This window comes from Garra rufa, chromosome 15 (assembly GCF_049309525.1).
Source record: "Garra rufa chromosome 15, GarRuf1.0, whole genome shotgun sequence".
In the NCBI taxonomy this organism is placed as follows: domain Eukaryota; kingdom Metazoa; phylum Chordata; class Actinopteri; order Cypriniformes; family Cyprinidae; genus Garra; species Garra rufa.
The window spans coordinates 27,931,843-27,958,373 of NC_133375.1; the positions used below are offsets into that span (position 1 = coordinate 27,931,843).

The 26,531-nt window shown below is 34.5% G+C and overlaps 2 protein-coding genes across 4 annotated transcripts in view; both read right to left on the reverse strand.

Moving 5' to 3' along the window:
* csnk1g2b (casein kinase 1, gamma 2b) overlaps positions 1 to 8,390 on the reverse strand; it is a 45,126-nt gene extending 36,736 nt beyond the window's left edge. For 2 of the 3 annotated variants that reach the window (XM_073818868.1, XM_073818866.1), the window contains exons 1-2: positions 8,255 to 8,390; positions 913 to 1,692 (exon numbers count right to left, since the gene is read on the reverse strand). In XM_073818868.1, the coding sequence (XP_073674969.1) occupies positions 913 to 1,140 (228 nt within the window). In that variant the 5' untranslated portion in view covers positions 1,141 to 1,692; positions 8,255 to 8,390. The remainder of the gene's footprint in view (positions 1 to 912; positions 1,693 to 8,254) is intronic. The other variant, XM_073818867.1, reaches the window with a different exon arrangement.
* Positions 8,391 to 13,463: 5,073 nt separating this feature from the next.
* dmbx2 (diencephalon/mesencephalon homeobox 2) lies at positions 13,464 to 16,938 on the reverse strand. Its single transcript, XM_073818551.1, has 4 exons — positions 16,744 to 16,938; positions 16,459 to 16,638; positions 14,337 to 14,512; positions 13,464 to 14,217 (listed from the first exon to the last, which is right to left on the reverse strand). The coding sequence occupies exons 2-4, from the start codon at positions 16,628 to 16,630 to the stop codon at positions 13,777 to 13,779; spliced, it is 789 nt and encodes a 262-aa protein (XP_073674652.1). The 5' UTR covers positions 16,631 to 16,638; positions 16,744 to 16,938; the 3' UTR covers positions 13,464 to 13,776.
* Between the last annotated feature and the right edge of the window lie 9,593 nt (positions 16,939 to 26,531).

A 26,531-nucleotide genomic window follows, 5' to 3' on the forward strand; every position in this document is an offset into this window, starting at 1 on the left:
TCATCCTCATGTCTTTCCAAGCTCATAAGACCTTTGTTCATCCTTGTATAGACAGCAACAGTACTACCACGTCCAAGGCCCAGAAAGGTAGTAAGGACATCAGTAAAATAGTCCATGTGACAGTAGTTCAACTGTAATTTTATGAAGCTACGAGAATACTTTTTGCCCTCTATGCAGGGTCAGAAAGCTTTTGGATTTCATCAAAAATACCTTAATTTTTGTTCCGAAGGTGAACGAAGGTCTTACAGGTTTGGAAAGACAAGAGGGTAAGTAATTAATGACAGAATATACATGTTTTGGTGACCTATCCCTTTAAACTCATTTATATTAATCATAGTGGTGCAAAAATAGCCAAAAATGTCAGATCAACTTCCATTTCACTCTGCATGGAGGAAAGACTTTCTACCTTACACTGACAACCAGCCAAGGTTAACAAAACGTAAAAAATAATTGGTATCATCTTTCTCACAAATGAAAACTCCATAATGCCACCCATCAATTAACGTCTTGTTCGCTCATTAAGAGGAAATAAAAAAAATCGAGGAAACGTTAACAAACAGTCATAATGATTTACAGCATTTTCTAAAACAGGGAGCGTCTGTGTGCTTTCCTTATTAGCAATTACCCAAATCTGTTTCTGAAGTTACACTAGCTACACTGAAGGTAACTTGTTCCTGTGGACAGCAATATTGCCTAAAATTTTAATACAGGGTCTACCCATTGTAATAATGGAGTTATATGAACTGTAAAAATGAATATCTAGAGGCAAAACTCGTAAAGAAAGCCTAGTAAAGAATCATCATTAAAATGTATTCCGAAGTTGCATGAACCTATAAAATGAATAAAAATCATTCACATAAACATGGGAAGATGGGAGATTTTCAGTAATCATCTTTGCACAAGAGCACTCACCAGTTTGATGGCCACATATTCATTTGTGTAGAGGTTCTTGCCTAGCCGCAGCTCACCGAAGTTTCCACAGCCGATCTTCTTCCCAACCCTGAAGTTGGGACCAACCATAAGGACCCCAGAGTTGTTCCCCGTTCCCCGGCCCCCATGTCCAGTCCTACTACTTGCTGTTTTTGACATCCTTTTTCCTTCCTCGGTCTCTCCCTTTCCACCTCTCTTCTCAAAATCCATAAGCTTGTGATACCCTGGCCTCTCCACGGTTACTCCCCTGCCATGCAAAACAGAGAAGTTTCAAAACAACCCCCCAAGAAACGTGTGGGGATGGTGGCGAAAAGACAAAACGGGTGACGGGGTTTAAAAGTATCTATATACTGGTGATTTTTGAAGAGCAGAAACCGATGTCTTCTGCAGACGTGGTGGTGTCACCGAAAGCGTCGTCCTTGCATTAATCCTTCGGTGAATGGGACTCCTTTACTGTACGGTTGCCCTCAGAGTAGCATGTCACTGCCTGAAGCAGGCAGGTTATGCTAGCATACGCACACATACAGACGCACACGCACGCACTCACACATCCACCCACAAATGCTCCTCGACACTGACATACACAATTCCTGCTAGTGGAACCAAACAAGTGAATGTCCCCTTGTGCTCCTCATGGTTTTGTTGAAGTCAGTCTTGGCTATTACTGTGAACATTCTTCATATTCTAGCACTGCTGTAAGCAGACTCAGACAGAATCAGCATTAACAGGTGTGAGAAGTATAGTCCGTCCTTCTCTGGATACCTGAAAGACAATGAAAAGAGAAGTAGAATACTAGTTAGTATCAATAAATCGATCATGCACCTTCTTGATATACCAATCATTAAACCAAAAAGAGCCAGACCAGCGAAAGATTTCACGTTCATGTATATCTCTCACTAAATAATACATTTGAATGACAATGCATTTTGATTTACTTTATAAGCAATATCAGCATTAAAAGCCTTATTTATAGGGCCCTATAACTTCTGCAATGTGGAAAACGCAGACAAAATCCAGTCACAAAAAAGGAATTTAATGTATAAAAGCCTTAACATTTCTCACATTATCACAGTTTATTTGCTATAGTTTAGAAAATGGTAATAAAATATGACAAGAACAAATTCATCTTGATAATGTCATATGTTGATAGAAAGGTATGTAATGGGATTACAATCAACCAAAAATTATATTATTTATATTATTAATATTTACACAACTATCAATACTTTGTTGACCAATTACAAAGCAATGCTTCATTTTGTTCAGTCTGTGGTGTAAAAAGGTTGCATTAGCAATTTAAGAAAAAACACTTATGCAAAACAGGTCAGGTTAAAGTGTCTGAATAATTTTGGTCCAAAATTTTTATCAATTTTACTGGTAGTCCACTCTATGAAGAATTTTGGGGTATAATATATCACAGTTTATTTTTGCTATGCTCACTTACATAAATTTTGGTTTGACTGCATATATACAGCTTAATGTAATAGAAATTCTGAACTTTTCCATGCATTTTCAGTCCTCCACTACAATAAAATATACATACTCATGATGTTAGACAGAGGCATGCTGGGATATCCTAAAGCACAGACACTAACCCTAGCCCTCAATGCATTTTGATTTACTTTATAAGCAATATCAGCATTAAAAGCCTTATTTATAGTGCCCTATGTCTTCTGCAATGTGGAAAACGTGGACAAAATCCAGTCACAAAAAAGGAATTTAATGTATAACATGGAATTTGCCAAATTTTGGATTTAAAAAAAATCAGTTAACTTAAATCAAAACACAATATGGACTAGTGTCGGTGGATATTAAGCCGCAAAAAGTCTATTTAAATATGAATCCTACATGTTCTGCGTCTCTGTGAATGAATGGCGCAGACCCGTTTACTACACATACACTGAAGCGTGCATGGCGCTCGCTGTGTTTTCAGTCACTGCTGCCTCAATATATAAGTACATGAACAGATGAACATTGTCTCTAGAACTGCTTTGAGAGTCACTTCATGAACATTTTACTGTTTGAGAGTCGCTTCATGAGCATTTTACAGTTTCTTTTGAGAAAAACTATCGTCATATCATATACAAACAGAAACTTTAAGGTCTTCACATCAACCTGTCAAAATTAAATTGTTTAATTTAAAGAAACTGTGACAGAAATAAAGTACTTAATGTAGGCCTAATGACAGTTATTAGTTTTAAAACATTATTTTTAAGGAATATTTAGCAGAATTTATTTACCAAATGCGAATACACAACACAGTATTTATGAAAAAATAAATAAATAATTTTTTTTTAAATCAGTTAATCAGAAAAAAAAAATTATTGGAACCACTAAAATGGAATCAAGAAAATGAATAGAAAACACAGACTTTGGTAAAAATAAATAAAACTGAATTTGAGAAGAAATTGAATTAAACATATTTCATGGGGCTTTAAAAATGTATTTTGTGTTAAACATTTTAATAAACTGTTTTTAAATTGTGTAGGTTTCATTATTTCAATTAATTAGACATGCTTTTTGAGTAATATTTTTTTAACCATTAAAACAAAATCCAGAAAAATTAAAACAGAAAAAGTTGAATCCAGAAAATTAAAACAGAATGGTATTAAATTAAAACGGAATTTAGTAAAAAAAATAAAACAGATTTCATAGGGCCCTAAAGGGAAATAAATAAATACAGTATATAATTATTTTTTACAACAATTCAAGAAGAACAACACAAAATCTTAGTTTAATATTTGTTAGAATTTTTTTACTTTTCCATCAATTTTTGAAGTGAGTCCTTTACTACCAATGAATAAACATGCAACATATGATGGACAGAGGAATCAGGGGATACGCTAAAGTACAGACACGAATCCTGTATAACCATGCATTAAGTTAATAGTTAATTACTTTAGTTATTTTTTATTGCCATGTCAGCATCAAAGGCTATATTCATACATAGCAAAAATAATAATATACAGTCAAACCAAAATGTATTCAGACAGCCTCAACATTTCTCACATTATCATAGTTTATGCTCTAGTTTAGAAAATGGTAATAAAATATGACAAGAACAAATTCATCTTGATAATGTCATATGTTGATAGAAAGGTATGTAATGGATTACAATCAACCAAAAATTCTGACAACTGTATGGCAATATTTACACAACTATCAATACTTTGTTGACCAAATACAAAGCAATGCTTCATTTTGTTCAGTCTGTGGTGTAAAAAGGTTGCATTAGCAATTTAAGAAAAAACACTTATGCAAACCAGGTCAGGTTAAAGTGTCTGAATAATTTTGGTCCAAAATTTATCATTATTTTTACTGGTAGTCCACTGTATGAAGAATTTTGGGGTATAATGTCACAGTTTACTTTATCTTTGCTATCGTCACTTGCATAAATGAACTATAGTGTCCCGCACCCACTAGTAAAAAAAATATATCTGGTGTCTGAATAATTTTTGGTTTGACTGCATGTATACAGTTTAATGTAATAGAAATTCTGAACTTTTCCATGCATTTTTAGTCCTCCACTACAATGAAATATACATACTCATGATGTTAGACAGAGGCATGCTGGGATATCCTAAATCAGACACTAACCCTAGCCCTCAATGCTCATTGAATCCATTTTCAGGTTACCTCAAGGTCTAATAAACCTAATCAATAATAGCAAGAGACAAAGCACTGCATGCTAGACATGATGGGAATGCATCCTCAGTGGATGAAAAGACACAAATGGATGTTACTTTAGAAAAGAAAACAAAGAAAAAAACAATCACACAGTCAGTTTTGCCATTCTAAGCAATAGGAGCCCATTTATGACTCTACACCAACAGATTTCGCTGGTCTGCCTCCAAGTCATGAGATTTTTTCAAAGTGTGGAGAACAGACTGGTTGAGAATTACAAGCCTAACAGTGCCCGTATCAGTTTCCAATTCCAACAGGAACTTTGACGACACCTGTGCGGTTGATAATGGAGAGGGGAAACGGCGTAGAAGGTCAGAGATCTCTGTTGCACACCAACCCCCCTCTTCCATCCAGGGTCAGCACTGCTGTTAATGTAAATGGAAAAGAAAGTCGGAGCAGGTAATGCAAGAACTATTGGAAAGACGGCCGCGCTTTCCTTCAGAAAATGCACTTAAAACGATCAATGGCAGCCTGACTGGCTGTAAAAGGATACCGGACCAGAGCTGATGAGCAATATACAATCAGCTCGGCAGAAAAACATCTTTGACACTTTATGGGGGGGGATTTTCACTATTTAATTTAAACATCCAAGGCTGTGTTTGTTCAGCAAGTGACAAATGCGTCAGAGCTCCAATGCATTAGATTATTAATGCACGGCTCATTTTTCTAGTCCGAGGAAATTATAATACTTTAGCCTGTGCGAAAAGAATTATGAAAAATGATGCCCTGACATTCAGCTAAATAAATGCATCACCAATCATGTCAGCTTAGCTTTTATAACAGGGAGTGCTGGACAGTCCTTTAGGAAAGAGAATGAATATACAGTTGAAAAGCCAAAAGTTTACATACACCTTGCAGAACCAACACAAGAGGGATCATGCAAAATGCATGTTATTTTTTATTTAGTACTGATCTAAATGAGATATTTCACACGAGTCATTTACATACAGTCCACAAAAGAAAATAATAGTTGAATTTATAAAAATGACTGTTCAAAAGTTTACATACACTTGATTCTTAATACTCAGTTGTCATCTAAATCTTTTTTTGTTTAGTGATAGTCGTTTATGTGTCCCTTGTTTGTCCTGAATAGTTAAACTGCCCGCTGTTCTTCAGAAAAATCCTTCAGGTCCCACAAATTCTTTGGTTTTTCAGCATTTGTGTGTATTTGAACCCTTTCCAACAATAACTGTATGATTCTGAGATCCATCTTTACAGACTAAGAACAACTGAGGGACTCATATGCAACTATTACAGAAGGTTTAAATGCTCACTGATGCTTCAGAAAGAAAAAAAATGCATTAAGAGCCAGGGGGTGAAAACTTCCTGAATTTGAAGATCAGGGTAAATGTGATTTATTTTCTCTTCTGGGGAACATGTAACGTGTTCTGTAGTTTCTGAAGGGCAGTACTAAATTTAAAAAAAAGGGTATTTAGGCAAAATAAGAAAAAATTACACATCCTCATTCTGTTCAAAAGTTTACACCCCTGTTACTTAATGCATTGTGTTTCCTTCTGGATTCTGGAGCACCAGTGAGTGTTTGAACCTTCTGTAATAGTTGCAAATGAATCCCTCAGTTGTTGATGGAATAGGTTCAAAAACACAAAAATTCTGAAAAACCAAAGAATATACCAGGACAAACAAGGGACTCATGAACAACTATCACTAAATACAAAAAAAATACAGCTGTGGATCATTCAGGTAACACAGTATTAAGAATCAAGTGTATGTAAACTTTTTATAAATTCAATTATTATTTTCTCTTGTGGACTATCTGTAAAAATCTTTTACGTGAAATATCTCATTCAGGACAGTAGTGAATAAAAAAAACGTGCATTTTGTATGATCCCTCTTATTTTGGTAAAACATTTAACATTGTATGTAAACTTTTGACTTCAACTGTACATTAATTCTTAAAAAAATCAATCATTAAAACAAACACTTAATCTTAATTGCACAACGTAGAAGCTACACAAAGGTGAATAATAAACATAGGATTACATAAGGCATTTAACAAGCACCATAATGATCTTAATCTATAGCCTGAAAATGAATAACCTCAAGCGACAGTTTCATCAGGATTGGCAGTCTGTCGAGTCTTCCGACGGTTTGTTGGTACATAAAAAATGCTGATTACAAGGATGAAATGGAAAACCATGCCACAAGGCAACAGTCAAAAAGGAATTAGAAGTAATTACAACATCTGTGGACAAGAACTAGTGTACAAGTACTGATTATGTTTCCATCTACTACTTAGATCAGAAACATCTTATCGAAGAGTGACGTTTGAACGCTTGAATGACGTTATGTATTGCTGATACTGACTCTAGCTTCAGATTCAGATTTAGAGAAAGATGCATAACAGATTAAGGGATGAATCAAATAGATAACACAAGAACATCGTCATAAAAACACCTGATGCAAAAGTGCATCAGATAAAGCCAAAACGATGACCATAATACCATATAATCTGGAATTAACACTGTCTGACTAATAGTGGATGCCAAGTTAGTGCTCACAGCTGTTTTGAGTCACTCTGCCTAAAAGAAGAGCAGATAAACCAGCTAACAACCCATTTACGACTTATTTCAAAGCAAAAAGAAACTGGGTTTCAGCATAGCTTAGACAGCACAGTTCAACTTTGTGTTTTCAAACAGGAAATACGCAAGTGTTAGAGGCCGTGTAAAAACCAAGACATACTTCTACTTCTCAGCTGAGCAAAAGAGAGAAGCTGGTGCCATAAAACTGCTTCTGTGTTGATCTATAAGGCCTTGTGTGCTGTTGATTTGGGCTTGAGAGACAAAGAGCAAGAAAGAGAGCTGCCTGGGCATTTATTTCCTTAAGCACAGTGTGATTTTCCATACTAATTTGTTTAGCCTCTATGTGAGGCTAAACTGTGAGATACAGTTTAACAGTCCTCTTGTTTGATATCTGACACCTGACTAAGAACTAGACACAAATGTAAATCATAGTTTATAATATCTGTCAAAAATTAAGCCACAATAAACGTCACTTACTCGTAATAACTTAATGTTTTCAATTACACAGATGGTTAAATTGCCGATGACGCCCTTGACGTAAGAGATTTCCAAATAAACGTCTGAAATGTCAAAATATATTTATATAACGTTACCAGTTCTGGCAGTGAAACTGTATCTCATCCGTCCATAAATGTTTTATTTCATAATGAAGTGTCAACCCTAGAAAGCTTCCTATGTTGTCCTAGCAAATACATAATTTAAATACATACTCAACCACGTCTATAAGGTTAAATATGTCTTTAAACGCATTTAGACTATTTTCTTTGAGTCGTCTTCTTGGCTAGTCGCTTAAAAACGTCTTTAAAATGAGTGGCTGTCTAGCTGAGCCGTCAAATATGAAGAAAATACACGTCGAAATGTATTTTGTTTTACATCTAAAGCTAAATATAGTCCCTCTCATTTCCGAAAAGGGAAGGAAATACCGACAAACCAGCTAAACAACTCCGAGCCTTGTTAGACAAACATGACAATAATCCTCCACAAATGAACTAGCTTAGCAACCCACCGGCTAGGCTAACGTTTAGCAGCGAACCTTTCAGTCTTTCGATTAAAACGAGGATAGGTATGTTTTTCATTAGGAGACATAAAGATGTTTTTACCTGCGTGCGAGTTCCCTATGTAGTGCGCCGCGACATGGTCCTTTATTTATGCGCTGAAAAGTGATTTAATTTCCCACTAAAGACTAGCCCGGCTTCGCTGTTGTCTTCTTTAAGCCTACCGTTTCGGTGAGCGAAGCTCCGGCGTCACCCGACACTCCCATTGCTGTGGATACGTTCTCAAAAGTGCGTAGATGGGTTGGTGAATATGCGGCTGTGCTATCGGACGCAACTGAAGCTCCCTACCGTCCCCACATGGAGGAAAAACTCAAATGTTTTGCCTGGATCAACAGTTGAGGAGATCTTTACTGGAAATACTGGAGTCATGCTTAAAGAAAGAATTTACCAGGACTCGTTTAATTTGAACGAGGATGCGTAAATGTGTTTAGGGTGTTTCCTTGAACCTTTATGGAAAAGCTGGAGATGACAAGGCTGTAAAGAAGAGATTAGGTTTGTCCATTGTCAAAAATATAAATTCCTTTTTTCTGAACTGGATAATAGACCGATTTTTTAATACACTGCCGCTCAAAAGTAAAAGACTTGTAATATATTTTTAAGAAGTCTCTTATGCTCATTAAGGCTGCAATTATTTGATCAAAAATACAGAAAAAAAATAATATTGCAAAATGTTATTATAAAATAAAATAATGTTTTTTATTTTAATATACTAATATAATATAATTTATTCCTGTGATGCAAAGCTGAAATTTCATCAGCTGTTACTCCAGTCTTATGCTGATTTATTATTAGAATTATCAATGTTGGAAACTATTGTTTTTTGGAACCTGTGATTGTTTTTTCAGGATTTTTTGATAAATAACAAGTTAAAAAGAACAGCATTTATTCACAATCTAATATACTTTTTTATTCATTTAACACACCTTGGTGAATAAAAGTATTAATTTCTTTAAAAAAAGGAAAGAATAAAAATTTACTGACCCCAAACTTTTAAACAGTGGTGTATATTGTTAGAAAACCTTTCTATTTGAAACAAATGCTGCTCTTTTTAACCTTCAGAAAAAATATCACATGTTCCAAAAAAATATTAAGCAGCACAACTGTTTTTAACTTTGATAATAAATCAGCATATTAGAATTTCTGAAGGATCATGCGACACTGAAGACTGGAGTAACAATGCTGAAAATCTAGCTTTGTATCACAGGTATGAATTACATTTAAAGTATATTCACATAGAAAACAGTTATTTTAAATTGAAATAATATTTCACAATATTACAGTTTTTCTGTATTTTTGATCAAATAAATTCAACCTTGATGAGCACAAGAAATGTCTTTAAAAACCATTAAAAATCTCACTGATCCCATACTTTTGAGCAGCAGTGTATGTTAGAGAGAGAAAGATCAATTTTGTAAACATTGAAAATTCTGAACAAAAAAAGTTAAATATATCTGATATTTTTAAATAATTAAAAAATAGTTTTATAAGATGTTTTTGTTTTACAAGATGTAGCCTGAATAAACATATTCTGTATAAACTATAGAAATAATTTCATAAAATTATTCAACCTATTAATTCTCATTTATGTCCCTACAATAGCCTTGTATAGCCAGAGCTGGGTAGTGACTGATTGTAATCTGGATTACATAATCAGATTCCAAAATTTAAGTACATGTAATTTGATTACATTGTAATTTACTCGTAATCAGAGTACAGTTATTGTTTATGAATTACATGATTGCATACTATTTACACAATAGCAACTGCTTATATACTGTACATTCAGGAAGTCTTCAAGTGTTGTGTGCATTCACACAAAGATCAGTCATTATTCAGGTGGTGACACAGCATTTGACCACTTATTTACAAAAATCATTTCAGCATTGCATCATTATTTTAATGATCACTCTGTGGGTTATTTAACCATGCATTTCTATGTCTTTAGAATGCTTTTGTCTTTCAAACACATTAAAATGCACAAATTCTCAAACTTCTTTTGTCATCTGATTCTCTTTTATCTAATATATTTACCCCTGAGATTTTAAAATAAATATTTTAATACTTAAGTATCACATTTGAATGTTTATTGGTTCTCTGACGTTGGTTATGGTCACATGACATGCAATTAAACAAATAAAATATTATTTTTTTTAGTATTTAGATTGATTTTAAAATAATTTATTTTAACTTAACATATGATTTAATTATTTAATAGTTTTTCATTAAACTCATAAACCCCTTGCAGTTCCTTTACAAACCCTAGTTTGGGAAACCTTGATGTAATATAATGTTTAATGCACTTCATGTTGTTAATTACAACAAATGAAATATATATTTTTTTTATATTTACTTTTTGTATTTTTTGCCAGTATGGTACAATATTGTCCTATTTAAATCAATGTGATACGCTAGTTAGGTCAAAAGTAATCTAAAAGTAATCAAAAAGTAGTCTAATTACTTAACCTAAAATATGTAATGTAATAGATTATGTTACTATTTTTATCATGTAATTTGAAATCAGTAACAGATTACAATATATAAGTAATCTACCCAGCTCAGAATGAAGACAAATAGACAAATATACACAATGAAGTTGCTTGTAAATGTTTTTAGTAAATCCTCTTTTCAAAAATTTTTCTTCAGCATGATTTTTTACTACTGTCTGTATTTAATTATTTTGAATAATGTGTTTAGAAAAGCCAAAATACTGATTAATACAAACATGTCAGCAGTTTTATTCTGAATTATATAAATTATAGAATTCTCATAGAATTATGGCTTATCGGACAGTTGACTTAAGCTAGTTATGACAAACTGTTTTACATGATACTTTCATAATCAAAATATGACCATATTCAAATAAGTATGTAAACACATTTGGTGATAGGTAACTGTGGGTTTCATTCATATAAAAATTTATAAATCATACCCTTACCAGCTATAAATGAAAATGTACAAGTGCATACAATAAATAAAAGTAAGCTTTAATGCTGCTTAAATGCTGAGAATGCTGCACATTTGGCACAATTATTCATTGATGTGACATACAGGTCCTTCTCAAAAAAATTAGCATATTGTGATAAAGTTCATTATTTTCTGTAATGTACTGATAAACATTAGACTTTCATATATTTTAGATTCATTACACACAACTGAAGTAGTTCAAGCCTTTTATTGTTTTAATATTGATGATTTTGGCATACAGCTCATGAAAACCCAAAATTCCTATCTTAAAAAATTAGCATATTTCATCCGACCAATAAAAGAAAAGTGTTTTTAATACAAAAAAAGTCAACCTTCAAATAATTATGTTCAGTTATGCACTCAATACTTGGTCGGGAATCCTTTTGCAGAAATGACTGCTTCAATGCGGCGTGGCATGGAGGCAATCAGCCTGTGGCACTGCTGAGGTGTTATGGAGGCCCAGGATGCTTCGATAGCGGCCTTAAGCTCATCCAGAGTGTTGGGTCTTGCGTCTCTCAACTTTCTCTTCACAATATCCCACAGATTCTCTATGGGGTTCAGGTCAGGAGAGTTGGCAGGCCAATTGAGCACAGTAATACCATGGTCAGTAAACCATTTACCAGTGGTTTTGGCACTGTGAGCAGGTGCCAGGTCGTGCTGAAAAATGAAATCTTCATCTCCATAAAGCTTTTCAGCAGATGGAAGCATGAAGTGCTCCAAAATCTCCTGATAGCTAGCTGCATTGACCCTGCCCTTGATAAAACACAGTGGACCAACACCAGCAGCTGACATGGCACCCCAGACCATCACTGACTGTGGGTACTTGACACTGGACTTCAGGCATTTTGGCATTTCCCTCTCCCCAGTCTTCCTCCAGACTCTGGCACCTTAATTTCTGAATGACATGCAAAATTTGCTTTCATCCGAAAAAAGTACTTTGGACCACTGAGCAACAGTCCAGTGCTGCTTCTCTGTAGCCCAGGTCAGGCGCTTCTGCCGCTGTTTCTGGTTCAAAAGTGGCTTGACCTGGGGAATGCGGCACCTGTAGCCCATTTCCTGCACACGCCTGTACACGGTGGCTCTGGATGTTTCTACTCCAGACTCAGTCCACTGCTTCCGCAGGTCCCCCAAGGTCTGGAATCTTCTCCACAATCTTCCTCAGGGTCCGGTCACCTCTTCTCGTTGTGCAGCGTTTTCTGCCACACTTTTTCCTTCCCACAGACTTCCCACTGAGGTGCCTTGATACAGCACTCTGGGAACAGCCTATTCGTTCAGAAATTTCTTTCTGTGTCTTACCCTCTTGCTAATATGCTAATTTTTTGAGATAGGAATTTTGGGTTTTCATGAGCTGTATGCCAAAATCATCAATATTAAAACAATAAAAGGCTTGAACTACTTCAGTTGTGTGTAATGAATCTAAAATATATGAAAGTCTAATGTTTATCAGTACATTACAGAAAATAATGAACTTTATCACAATATGCTAATTTTTTGAGAAGGACCTGTATAGTTGAAGTCAGAAGTTTACACACACCTCGCAGAATCTGCAAAATGTTTATTACTTTACCAAAATAAGAGGGATCATGCAAAATGCATATTATTTTTTACTTAGTACTGACCTAAATAAGATATTTCACATAAGACATTTACATAAAATATGTTTAAAAATAATAGAAAATAATGGTTGAATTTATAAAAATGACCCTGTGCAAAAGTTTACATCCCCTTGATTCTTAATACTGTGTTGTTACCTGAATGATCCACAGCTGTGTTTGTTTTTTGTTTAAGTAATAGTTGTTCATGAGTCCCTTGTTTGTCCTGAACAGTTAAACTGCCCAATGTTCTTCAGAAAAGTCCTTCAGGTCTGACAGATTCTTTGGTTTTTCAGCATTTTTGTGTATTTGAACCCTTTCAAACAATGACTGTATGATTTTGAGATGCATCTTTTCACGCCAAGGACAACTGAGGGACTCATATGTAACTATTACAGAAGGTTCAAAAGCTCACTGATTCTCCAGAAGGAAACATTATGCATTAAGAGCCAGGGGTGTAAACTTTTGAACAGAACGAGGATATGTACATTTTTTCTTATTTTGCCTAAATGTAATTTTTTTTTTTCATTTAGTACTGCCCTTTAGAAGCTACAGAAGATACTTACATGTTCCCTAGAAGACAAAATAAGTTAAATTTACCCTGATCTTCAAATTCAAAAGTTTTGCAATCACAGGCGTCATAATACAGGCTCACAAAGTTATTGATTTAGATGTTTTTCATGTTTATTTGTATTCAAAATGATCATTTGTTCAATAAAATATACAAAGTGCTCAAATATGTATGTGCAACACAACAGTTTTCTCAACAATGCTCTAAGCTATGCGAAACGGAGCATGAAAGTTTACAAAATAAGCCAGTTTGTACAAATACAATCAAAACCACTTGATGAAAGTTACAGAAAAAGATCTAAAACTCATTGCTTCTCCATGTTATTCTGAGAGTAAAAGTTACAATGTTGTGGTGGGGGGAGGAACACAGGAACACCTGTTCCCTCTTCAAATCCTAATGAGGACAACTGGCTCAGTGGGGTTTATAGGTTGCTGGTACGGCTACACGTCCAAGTGGTGGTGAACCATAGATTTAGACTGAAGCATGACACTGTTGCATTTCCCCAATGGCACAAGATTGACGGCTGTGCTGTGCTGCTGTTGTATTATAGGCAAATATGTAGGAGAGAAAGGCAGGCCTGCAGACAGCAGCCCGAGTGCATGAGGCATTGGTTGTTGGTAGTGTTCTCCAGGAATGAATGGAAGAACAGCAGAGGAGTGTAGTCTGGGGTGGGAATGAAGTTGAACAGAGTCCGACGAGGAAGGAACAGTGTTGTTTTCTCTAAAAGGGGATTGGGTTTTCGAATTAGAGCCTTTCTCCTGATCCTTCACCAATTCTTTCCGTTGTTTAGTAGCTGGACGATGCACTTGGCTTTCTTCTTTGGAAAGGGGAGCGAAGCGTTGACCTTTTCTAAATTTGGCACGTCTGTTTTTGAACCACACCTGAGGAAAACATGTTTTTTTAATTTAAGAGCACATTTTAGATACTACATTCTAAACGTAGTTTAATATTTAGAAGTATTTTGATGGTTGGACACTACAGATGTTACTGTGGCCCTTACCTGGATACGGGCCTCCGGGAGGTTAATGCAGACTGCTAGTCTTTCTCTCATGCCCACATCTGGATACTGGGTTTGCTGAAAGGCCTTTTCGAGCGCTTGTAATTGGGACACACTGAAGGCAGTCCGACTGCGCCGCTGCTTTTGCTGGTTCCCGTAGCGTGCCTCAAGGATCAGCTCTAAATGATAGAGATATTTATTACTTGCTTAATTCATTTCATGATACCAGCATAAAGATAACTAAAACTCAAACTAATATTAAAAAAACTGAAATAAATTGTAAAAAACATTTATTTTATTATTATAGCTACACTACCAGTCAAAAGTTTTTGAACACTAAGATTCGTAATGTTTTTTAAAGAAATCTCTTCTGCTCACCAATCCTGCATTTATTTGATTCAAAATACAGCAAAAACAGTAAAATTTTGATATATTTTTACAGTTTAAAATAACTGTTTTCTATTTGAATATATTTTAAAATATAATTTATTCCTGTGATTTCAAAGCTGAATTTTTTGCATCATTACTCCAGTCCCATGATCCTTCAAAAATCATTCAATTACTCCGATTAGCAGTTAAAAAATATTTCTTATTATTATGTTGAAAACAGCTGAGTAGAATTCTTTAGAATTTTTGATTAATAAAAAGTTCAGAAGAACAGCATGTATCTGAAATACAAATCTTTTGTAACATTATAAATGTCTTTATCATCACCTTTAATCAATTTAAAGCACCCTAACTAAATAAAAGTATTCATTTATATAATTTCTCTTTTGATTTCAGATAAATGCCGGTCTTTGGATCTTTCTATTCATCAAAGAATCTTGAAAAAATGTACTCAACTGTTTTAAATATTGGTGATGATAATAATAATAATAATAATAAATGAGCAGCAAATCAAGATATTAGAATGATTTCTGAAGAATCGTGTGACTGGAGTAATGATGCTAAAATTCAGCTTTGAAACCACAGGAATAAATTACATTTTAAAATACATTCAAATAGAATGCAGTTATTTTAAATAGTAAAAATAATTTTAAAAATTCACATTTTTTCTGTACTTTGGATCAAATAAATGCAGGCTTGGTGAGCAGAAGAGAATTTTTAAAATCTTACTGTTCAAAAACTCTTGATGTACTAAATTAACTAAAACTATACAAATAAATAAAAAGCTATATAGACATTAAAAATGATACAAACATAACAAAATTACTAAAATTTTAACTAAAATGAAAATGAAAAATTAATTAAAATTAATAAAACCTATAATAGTGAAATATTAATAAATTAATTAAAATGAATAAAAACTATAAGTGTCTAAGTGATACTAAATTAACACTTTATAAATGTTTTGATAGAAGACAAAAAAAAGTGATATTGTATATTAATGTAAAATACTGAGAAGCCTTTTGTTTTGTTTGTTTATTTGTTGGTTGGTTTATGTTTTATCTGGTACATGGAAATTTGTATGTACACGTGTACAGTTAAAATGCAATAAAAAGGAATAAAAAATTTTTAACACTTTATAATGCTTAACATTACATTGTGCAAACAACAACAACAACAACAAAAGGAAATAAGCAAAGCTTTACCATTTTTACAAACAAATAAGCAAATTATTTTTTTTATTAAGAAAATTAATGTATGATATTGATGTAAAATTAAATTTTAAACTGTAATTAAACTGAGAATAAAAAAGCTGTTTCAAAGGTGGACCCAGTGTAGACCCATTTTGAAAAAAAAATATGCACAGTGCTTAAAGAATAATAAAGTATATTTGTTTAAAAAAACGTTTATTGTGTTGTATATATATATATATATATATATATATATATATATATATACAGTATATATATATATATAGAGAGAGAGAGAGAGAGAGAGAGAGAGAGAGAGAGAGAGAGAGAGAGAGAGAGAGAGAGAGAGAGAGAGAGAGAGAGATTTCTATGGAACGTAGGCTAATAAAATTATTAGACATAGGTTGCCTACATAATTCCTAAGTATGCAAAACCTACGCGTAGCATTTAATATAATTAAATAAGTGAGAAGTCATAAGTTACAATTTTAAACATTTACTCTTTACTTAACTCATATGTTGAGCCTCAAAATTCAAGCTGCTTCTCACCTGCAAGGCGCTCCGCCACAGTGAAAGTCTGCATAGACGCCGGACTGGACGCTGAATGAAGCTGGTACTGCTGCGCCATCTGCTGGTGAGCTTCGTGAAATAACGAGTTGACGCGTTGCAGTGGAAAAGGCCCATGGCCGTTTCTTGGTCCACAGAAATAAACAGAATTCATTCTGCTGGCTGAGAAAATAAAACATATGAGTATGACCCAAAAAAAAAAATAATAATTAACTAAATGTTTAATTAAAGATTTTCTATAAATAATAACAGACAGTGAACACTTACTTACGACCTCCAGTGAACTGTGGAATGATGATCACTTGCAAAAAACGGACATTTACCCAAAAAGAATGAGGTAAAGTATGCACAACTGCTGATTTTTTTACTCATATGATACTAAAATCCCAAGAAAACGTTTCACAGAAGCTGCTAAAATCCCCAGAAGTATTACAATAAAGTTTCTTTAGTTAAGGCAGACCAGTAAAGCTCCACGTTGACTGTGCTTTAGCTCCTCTCCAGCTCAGTTTCCACTATTTAAGAGGCATTAACTTCAGCTTCCTTCAACCATTAGCCAATAGAAAGAAAGGTATTAGCCTGGATTAAGTGGGATGAGGGAGAGAAAGGGGGGTTTGGGGGCTCAAGTTTTTGAAACTATTGAACTTGGGAGATTTAGGCAAAGCATCTCCCTTCAATGAGCGGGCCTTGCGCTCCCCCCCTTTAAAACAATTAAAACAATGTGGTCGGCTAATCTCTGGGGTTGGGCAGATTAAAATAACAGCCTTTGATTGTCCGTTGTTCTCTTCCTTCTTTCTTCACCGTTCCCCAGCTTTTGTTAGTATTAACTCCAAGGGGGGGTGTTTGCTTGGCTGGTTTGTTTTGCTAACTGGAGCCATATTTTGCCCAGAAAATGTCAACCTGAGAATGCACTCTGGAAGTGGCCTATTAGGGTAATTTCTTAGGGCTAAATGTACCAGAAATCTCCCCTTCCGATCAAATCCTCTCAGAAAAAGGATTTAAGCTATTAGCATCTGAAAATAAATACAATACTCAAAATGAAAGACAAATTGCAGCCGGTGGTATCGAAACTGGTTGTAAATATGCAACAACACAGTTATGAAGTGTCACTCCCTGTCATTATCCCATCATACGTCTCTCAACACCTTCTCTCATTGAGCTCAAACAGCAGTTTAGCTCCAGCTGAAACCTCAGTCACCTCAGATCAGATCATCCTCAGTAAAACTGCAGCCGAGCGGCTGTGAGCGGCTCAGGAGGTTCAGAGATGTAAATTCCGCTAAATCCTGACACTGTGCAGCTCAGGGCCAGGAAGGCGAGGCATGTGGAGAGCTAGATTATGTTTCCCACGAGTATCAGGGCAGTTGCACACTCCTCGGTGTGCGTGTGTGTGCGTGTGTCCCAGAGGGCAACACAGGAACCAAGACAGCAGGCAGGCAGGCACAGGAGCTGGGCTATACTGGTATGAGACTGGCACACAAACACAGCCTTCACCTCACATTTGGCTCAATTTTTCTGCTGGAAGGGTTTGTTTGTTTGTATTCAGACAGTCATGGAATTCCGGTCTTTATTTGAAAAGCAGATTAACACAATAAGATCTCTTTATATCTTTACACAAGTCTTTCACTATGTAGATTATTATGGGAATGGGAATGAAATGCAAGTGCAGCTTGAGGAACACTTTCCTTTCATTCTAGTTTTGTCTGTTTAATAGGTTTCACAGTAACTAAAAATGCATTAGGCTTTTTTTTTTTTTTTTAAAGATTAATACTTCTATTCAGCAACAATCTTAAAAATAAAGGTCCTTTATTTATTGACATTGATGGTTCCATTAGGATGCAGAAAAGGTTCTATTTTTCAAACGTCCTTCAAAATGGTTCTTTTAAGATCTGATCACTGAAAGGTTCTTTGGGGAACCAAAAATGGTTCTTATATAGCATCATTCCAAAAACACCCCTTTGGAACTTTTATTTTTAAGAGTGAAGGATACATTAAAATGATAAATACACACATCATTTTACACTTTGATTTCAAATAAATGCTGCTTTTTAGATTCTGCTCTATGAAACTGAATTAAAATATTTTTTTTGACAAAAATATGAATTTTAATATGAATATTATTATAAGCAGGACAAATATGAATACATATTGTATCAATATGTATTTTTCAATGCAGCCTTGATAAGCGAGACATTAAAAATCTCACCAACCGCAAACTTTTAAACATATATGAATATATTTGTGTTGATGTACATATGAGTACATGAACACATAAACATAATCTCTAGAACTGCTCTGAGAGTCGCTTCATGAGTATTTGTTTTTTGTTGAGAAAAACTATGGCCTATATTGCATATACAAACAGAAACTTAAAGGTCTTTTTAGCTACCCGTCAAAATAAAAGAAACTGTGACAGAAATATATTACTGAATGTAATGATAGTACTACTACTACTAATACAATTATTATGAAAACATAATTTTTTTTAAGGAAAAAATATTCAATTTATTTACCAGAAAAATGTAAATACGAGGCACAGTATTTCTGAAAAAGGAACGAAATGAAATAATAATAAATTCATTTTTTAAATAAAATCAATTAATTAGAGATGTTTTCGATTATTAAAATTTAATGAAACAATTCAAATGGAATCTAGAAAATTCATGTAAAACAGAGAATTTGGTTAAAATAAAGAAAAAAAAGAATTTGAGAGAAAAATATAAAAAGCATTTCATTGTGGCTAAAAATGTAAAGCAATCTTTGTTAAACTTTTAATAAATTGCTTTTAAATTGTTTCATGATTTCAATTAATTAGACATGCTTTTTGATCAATATATATATATATATATATATATTTTTTTTTTTTTTTTTTGAATTTTAACCATTAAAACAGAATCTAGAAAAACTGAGAAAAAAAAAAAGAAATCCAGAAAAATTCAAACTAAAAAAAAAGTAATTTGGGGAAAAAACAGCTAAACTTTTGAACTTTAACTCATGATCTAAGCCAGACACTTTTAATTTTATTACAAGACAATACAAGTTTTGATACTGTTTTAGTATTTAAACTTAAATATATATTTATTTAACTAGAATACAGTCAAATCGAAAATTATTCAGACACCAGATATAATTTTTTATATTTTTTACAAGTGGGTGAAGGACACTATAGTTCATGTATGTGAGGATAGCAAATAAATGTAACCTGCGACATATCATACCCAAAAAAATCTTCATACAGTGGACTACCAGTAAAACTGATAAAAATTTGGGACCAAAAATTGCATTTGACACTTTGACCTGACCATGTTTTGTTACATACATTTCTATCAAAGTTATCTGACATAATCAAGATTTCTGTTCTGACACAGTTTAACTTGAGTTTCTAAACTAAACTGTGATAATGTGAGAAATTTGGTAGGTGTCTGAATGAATTTTGGTTTGACAATAATTCATTTGTAATTATCAAGATTTGTTCTGACAGTTTAACTCAAGTTCTTGTTATATTTAATTTCCTTTTCTAAACTATAGCAAATAAACTGTGATAATGTGAGAAATTTTGAAGGTGTCTGATTTTGGTTTGACGGTATACACAACTATAAATATATATCTCAGTACTTTTAACGCCTCCATCAGTCTCCAAATGATTCCAATTTGTGCAGAAAACAAGTGAAAAAGGTTTCAGATGAAAGCCAAAAAGTGTTTAAAAAAATTTTTGTTGGTGGAGAAAAGCCAAGCTTGGAGATTTTATGCTTTACATCATTGTAAGTCTTTTTGGCTTCCGTCAAATGGCAGCAGCTCATCTAGACCAACACTTTCCACATTTCTGACATTTTCACACCTGACTGACCTTTCAAACCATCATGGAATTGTACTGAACTTTTTCTCCCTGTGTTCAAGGCTCCGCTTTTTTCTCCCTTTGCGATGTTCTTGCCTGTCAAGCTGTATTAGTGTCCGCTCAAAATAAGTCATTTAGAAGAACCTTAGCTGAGCAGCCTCTGAACCCCATTAAAAGCTTGGAGCTCAGAGCCCAGAAGCCTTTGTCTCTTCAGCCTGCGGGATTAGTGGAGATTTGCTGCTAAGAAAAAAAAGTAGTTATTTCATGGCACTTTCATGATGAAACCTGGCCAAAGCTGTGTTGGCTGGGAGGATTAGAGCCACACAAAGACGCTGGTTGTGTGTGACCCCCTCCCCGAAAACCACCGCCCCGGTGCAGTGCCCCCTCCAAACCCCAAACACACACCATCCCCACCTCATAACTCCGGCTCAGGCCGTAATGAGAGCTGCGTTTTCATCTCCAGCCCACTAAAATTGCGTTTCGGCTTTACCCCGACCCACTCGGCGGCTTTAAAGAGACCACAAAGTGGTGGATGCATCTGGAATTTTCTCATTCAGATGTTTATTTACATAGGTGTAATTGGATGCAAACCCATTAATTTGTCTTAGTGCCCAGCTATAGTCCAGCTTTGGAGGTTTAGGCCCTGTCTGTAGAGTTTAAGGGGTTTAGAGGATGTGTGCTAGTGGATCCACTTACAAAGACACAGATTAGCAGCATTAAAAACACAGGCAAAACTAGAGTTAACTCATTACAGAGTTTCAAACCCATAAAATAGCTTCAGATTTTACTCAATCTCATGCATGCATCTTGGTCCTCTGGTGAATGGTGTCAAAAACTGACAGTGAAGAGAAGACATAGTCAAATAAAAGTCGTTCATTTTGCTTTCTTTGCGCACAAAAAGTATTCTCGTAGCTTCATAATATCATGACTGAACCACTAATATCACATGGACTATTTTAATGATGTCCTTACTACCTTTCTGGGCCTTGAACGTGTCGGTTGCGTTGCTGTCTATGCAGGGTCAGAAAGCTCTCAGATTTAATCAAAAGTATCTTCATTTGTTATCCGAAGATAAACGAAGCTCTTAAAAGTTTGGAACAACATGAGGGTGAACAACTAATGGCAGAATTTTCATTTTTGGGTAAACTATCCCTTTAAGTTAAAACAAGTTCAACTTCTAAAAAGTGTGTCTAGACCTTGTATTTTTTTCCCATTCCACTGCTCAACTCATGTTTTTTAAAAATGGAACTTTCTAATGAAAAAAAGGCAAGGTCTCAAGCAGGGTTGCCAGGTTTTCACAACAAAACCCACCCAACTGCTGCTTAAAACTAGCCCACAACTAGCCCAATTGCGTTTCGGGAGGAGTCCCCCGGTAAAAAAACCTGTTCCGGGGGGTGAAATACATGCTTTTTTTTGGCAGGGTTCTATGGTAAAATTCACATTCCAGGAGCTAAATATCACGTTTTTGGAGTGGTTTCAACCTGCGGACATGAAAAACAACCCGAGGCAACAGTGTTAAAGTAGCCCAAATCCGCAGGAAAACCGTGGACTTGGAAACACTGGTCTCAAGCTGCGTTTTTAAAAAAGTTTATCTCATTGTAACTCATGTTTATATCAGTTTGTCATGTGCAAGATGCTGCAAAGGACAAACACATCAAACATGTCCATCTAGTGCACGTTTACATATATATATATATATATAAAAAAAGGAAAATCAGTGCTGTGAAATGTAAAAACGCATTCTGTGTGATTGGACCTTTTAGGACATAATGGGCAGTTGTTTAGCAAAACTCAACAGTGCTTGCCTCATTAAATATTCATGAGATTTGCACAGTACTGTGTTCAGTGTCATATGAAAGTGATTGATAGAAAATGTCTTAATTTTTTACCACAAAACTAGTCTTAAGTAGCATGGGTATATTTGTAGCAATAGCCAACAATACATTGTATGGGTCAAAATTATCGATTTTTCTCTTATGCCAAAAATCATTAGGTTCCATGAAGATATTTTGTAAATTTCCCATCGTAAACATATCTAAAACTTAATTTTTGATTAGTGATATGCATTGCTAAGTACTTCATTTGAACAACTTTGAAGGTGATTTTCTCAATATTTTGATTTTTTTGCACCCTCTGATTCTAGATTTTCAAATAGTTGTATCTCGGCCAAATATTGTCCTATCACATAAACCATACGTTAATGGAAAGTTCTTATTCCATCTTATTTATTAGGCTTTCAGATGACATATAAATCTCAGTTAAAAAAAAAAAAGATCCTTGATTGGTTTTGTGGTTCATGGTGACATTTTATTATTACAAGTATGGAGTAGATTGCTGTGTTTATTGAATCAGTGATGCTGACAACGCAAATATGCACATATAACTGTAGTGGTATATGTCAATAACATAACTCCTAACCCAGGAAAAAATAGCCCTCAAAATGAAAATCATTACAGACTGTATATGGGCCATTCTACAGACCAAGACATATTTGTGACCCTGGACCACAAAAGTCAGTCATAAGTAGCACAGGTAGATTTGTAGCAATAGCCAAAAATACAAAGTATGGGTTGAAATTAAGTAAAAGATCATGTTCCATGAAGATATTTAGTAAATTTCCTACCCTAAATATTTTAAAACGTATTTTTTGAATAGTAATATGCATTGCTAAGAACTTCATTTGGACAACTTTAAAGGCGATTTTCTCAGTATTTTGATTTTTTTGCACCCTCAGATTCTAGATTTTCAAATAGTTGTATCTCAAACAAATATTGTCCTATCCTAACAAACCATACATCAATGGAAAGCTTATTCATTTAGCTTTAAGATGATGTATAAATCTCAATTTCGAAAAATTGACACTTATGACTGGTTTTGTGGTCCAGGGTCACATTTCTAGTAATTGTGCAGTTAATTCTCATATTGCATTTTCAGAAAGTTTTGGAAAATTTGTCCTCTCCCCATAAAGTTTCACAATTTACAAAGAAAGAATAAAATATTTTTTATTTAACTTATCTTTTTAATTTGAAATATAGGGGTTAGGGTTTGGCTGTTCGGGACAGCCACCTCCCAATTTCAAGTACCCACTAAATGATGATTTATATACATTAAGGTTACTGACATTTTAAATATTATTGTGAGTTTCAATAGATAATAGAAGGATTGTAGTAGACATCTAAGATTTGAATACTTAAATGCTTTTTAAATGTGTTTTTGGGTTGTGGGACAGCAGTTTGCACCAATTCTGTAGAAAATAATATAAAAAAATGTTTTGTACAATAATTTGATTGAGTATTTGGCGTGCTAGTAGAACTCAATTTTGAGATTGAGGAAACTTTTGCTCTTTTGTACTATAGAATGGCTTTTATGAGCAGAATTGGACCTTTTATCTCAATGGACTTTCTAAAGCTGCAGCTAACTGAAAGCGTTTTAATATGATTTGGATTGGTTTAAAACTACAGGGGGGCTCTAGAGAAGGACAGAGGGGGTTAATTTAGCCTTTTGAGAGGTTTTGTTTACAGGTCCTGTTTAACAGATGTTGGAGTGAGGAGCAGAATGCTCTGCCTTTCTTTAATTACTTATCAATAGTGGAAATTTGTATTGACAAGCGCCTGTCAAGAGGAGAGCTTTGTAGTTGTCAGTTATCTGAGAGAGAGCCGCTTAACCAAGAGGCCCCTCGGACACTCGCTGGATCGATCCCAGTGCGGCACAATTGGCTCTCCGGGCAGCTCTGTGTGGACAGGAGTGTGTGTGAGGGGGGCCTCAGGAGAAGTGCTGTGGGACTAAAGACTTCTTCATAGGGGGAAATCGATGTGGCTAGCTTGGCCTCTGACCCGGCGCAGTGAGGGTCCACAAGCGTCAGGTCAGCAGCACAGTTTAAGCTCCAGTAAGAGGCACCCAGAGATATTCTCAAAAGAGCCTCTGAACACGCAAACACAAAAGCTATCGAACTCCAAGGAAAAAAAACTAAATGCACTGCAGGAGTAAAACGTGCACCAGATGATGACCAGATAATGAACTGATCCTTGTTTATCTACTAGTTAACTCCCACTGAAATTCCATAAAAATATGTATGAAGGAGTTTTAAATTAGGTCCAAGGTTTTTGTAAAAATTAATGGTTTTTTTTTGCAGTTCTTAAAATGTCAGTGGGGTTGGTTAAATAAATAATAATACAAAATGTGACCATGGACCACAAAATGTCATAAGTGTCAATTTTCCAAATTAAGTTCTTAGCAATGCTTATAAGTTTCGATATATTTACGGTAGGAAATTTACAAAATATCTTCATGGAACACAATCTTTACTTAATATCCTAATGATTTTTGGCATAAAAGAAAAATCAATAATTTTGACCCATACAATGTATTTTTGACTATTGCTACAAATATACCCCAGCGACTTAAGACAGATTTTGTGGTCTAGGGTCATAAATTAGTTTTAAAAAATTTATTCTTTTTTTTTTTTTTGACAAAGACCCAATTATTAGTAAAAAAGCAGCAAAAATGGGTGTTCCTAAATTGATACATGATTTCAGAAGACTATTTGGTAACACTTCGTTATAAAAGTATTTTAATATTATAATTATTAACATATTAATTTTAAAGTCTATTTTGATCAAAAAAAAAAAAGTAATTAGGAGTTCAAGCGTGTAGCGCTCAAACCCTATTGTAATTGTTAGAATGGTCACGAATCAGCAATCTCCACGTGAAACTGATCATGCAGACCAAACTGCAAAAGTCGTAGAGATTTGAAACTTGGAGGGATGGTAGTTCTCACACCACGACAACGTCACCAAGGCTCACCCCAATCGGCCTGACGGGGCGCTACAGCGATCAAAAGTCCGAAATCGCTTATAACTGCTTAACCGTAAGTCGAAGGCTCAAGTGTCTTATGTTGTTGGAATCAAAACGCACACCTCAGATTCGATCGTGAGCCTGGTGAAATTTTCGGGTATTTTGGAATTTTTACAAAACCTACTTTTGCGAACTAGTCCTAGGTTTTGCACCCAATCTGAACCATACCAATGCTGAAAGATTCTCTAGATATCAAATATCAATAATTATCAAAAAACAAAGTCTAATTTTCGTCTCACTGTCACAAAGGCACGCCAAAATGTTCGAAAGGGGCAGAGCCACTTTTAGTAAAATGCCTATAACTCCTTAACGCAATGATATATCTTTGACAAACTGGTACGTAAGAGCTTAATCTGAGGTCGTAGGACAAAAATTGTGACACTTGGCCACTTGGTAGTGCTATAAAAAACATAAAAATGGCTATTTGTCCTGTCAACCATTTGTTCTGTCAACATAAAAATCACTGTGCATGGTCCAAAGTGCCACAAGTGTCTATAAGGACATTTGCGTATCTCAAAAAAACATGGCCACCATTGGCAATGAAGTTTGAGCACCTATTAACGGCCGATCGGATGGCCCCAAAGGTCTGTGAGAAATTTGACTCTAGGTCAATAATTATCAAAAAAAAAAAAAAAAAAAATTAATTAAACCTTTAAAAAGCTATAACGGGGTCGTTTAGAAAAGGGGCATGTCTGAAATTAACCAATATACTATAAAGCCTTAAGGAAAACTCAAAACTTCACAAAACCTAGTAAGCACAAGCGACAGGTGATTCTAAACAAGCATGCAAAGTTTTAAGGAGATCTGACCAAAGCTGGTGCTATAACAGTCAAAAACGTTACAAAACACAATATTTACATAGCAAATGACCAGTATTTCCCAAAAAAAAGGCTTGCTATGTAATTTTTTTTTAAAGTGCTTAAATGCCTTAAAGTGCTTGAACCCCAGTAATCGCCGCTTACAGCTATATTATTGTGAAATTATATTACTGCAATTTCTATTATTTGTTTCCTATTTTAATATACTTTAAAATATAATTTATTTCTGTGATGCAGCACTGCATTTTCATCAGCCATTACTTTACTAATTACTAATAAGTCTTCAGTGTCACATAATTCAGAAATCATTCTAATTTGCTGATTTATCTACATTAAAACGGTAGTGCTGCTTAATATTTTTTTGGAACCTGTGATACTTTTTTCTTTGATTCTTTGATACATAAAAAAGTTAAAAAGAACAGCATTTATCCAAAATAGAAATCTTTTCTTACAAAACAAGTATTTACTATCACTTTTCAACCATTTAACACATCCTTGCTGAATAAAAGTGTTTATTTCTTTAAAAAAATGTACTGACCCCAAACTTTTGAATA

Coding starts and splice junctions, on each gene's coding strand:
- dmbx2 (XM_073818551.1), bottom strand. CDS start 16,630: ATGAATTCTGTTTATTTCTGTGGACCAAGAAACGGCCATGGGCCTTTT. Junction 14,513..16,458: donor TGTGGCGGAGCGCCTTGCAG/GTGAGAAGCAGC, acceptor TCTATCATTTAG/AGCTGATCCTTGAGGCACGC. Junction 14,218..14,336: donor TCCCGGAGGCCCGTATCCAG/GTAAGGGCCACA, acceptor TGTTTTCCTCAG/GTGTGGTTCAAAAACAGACG.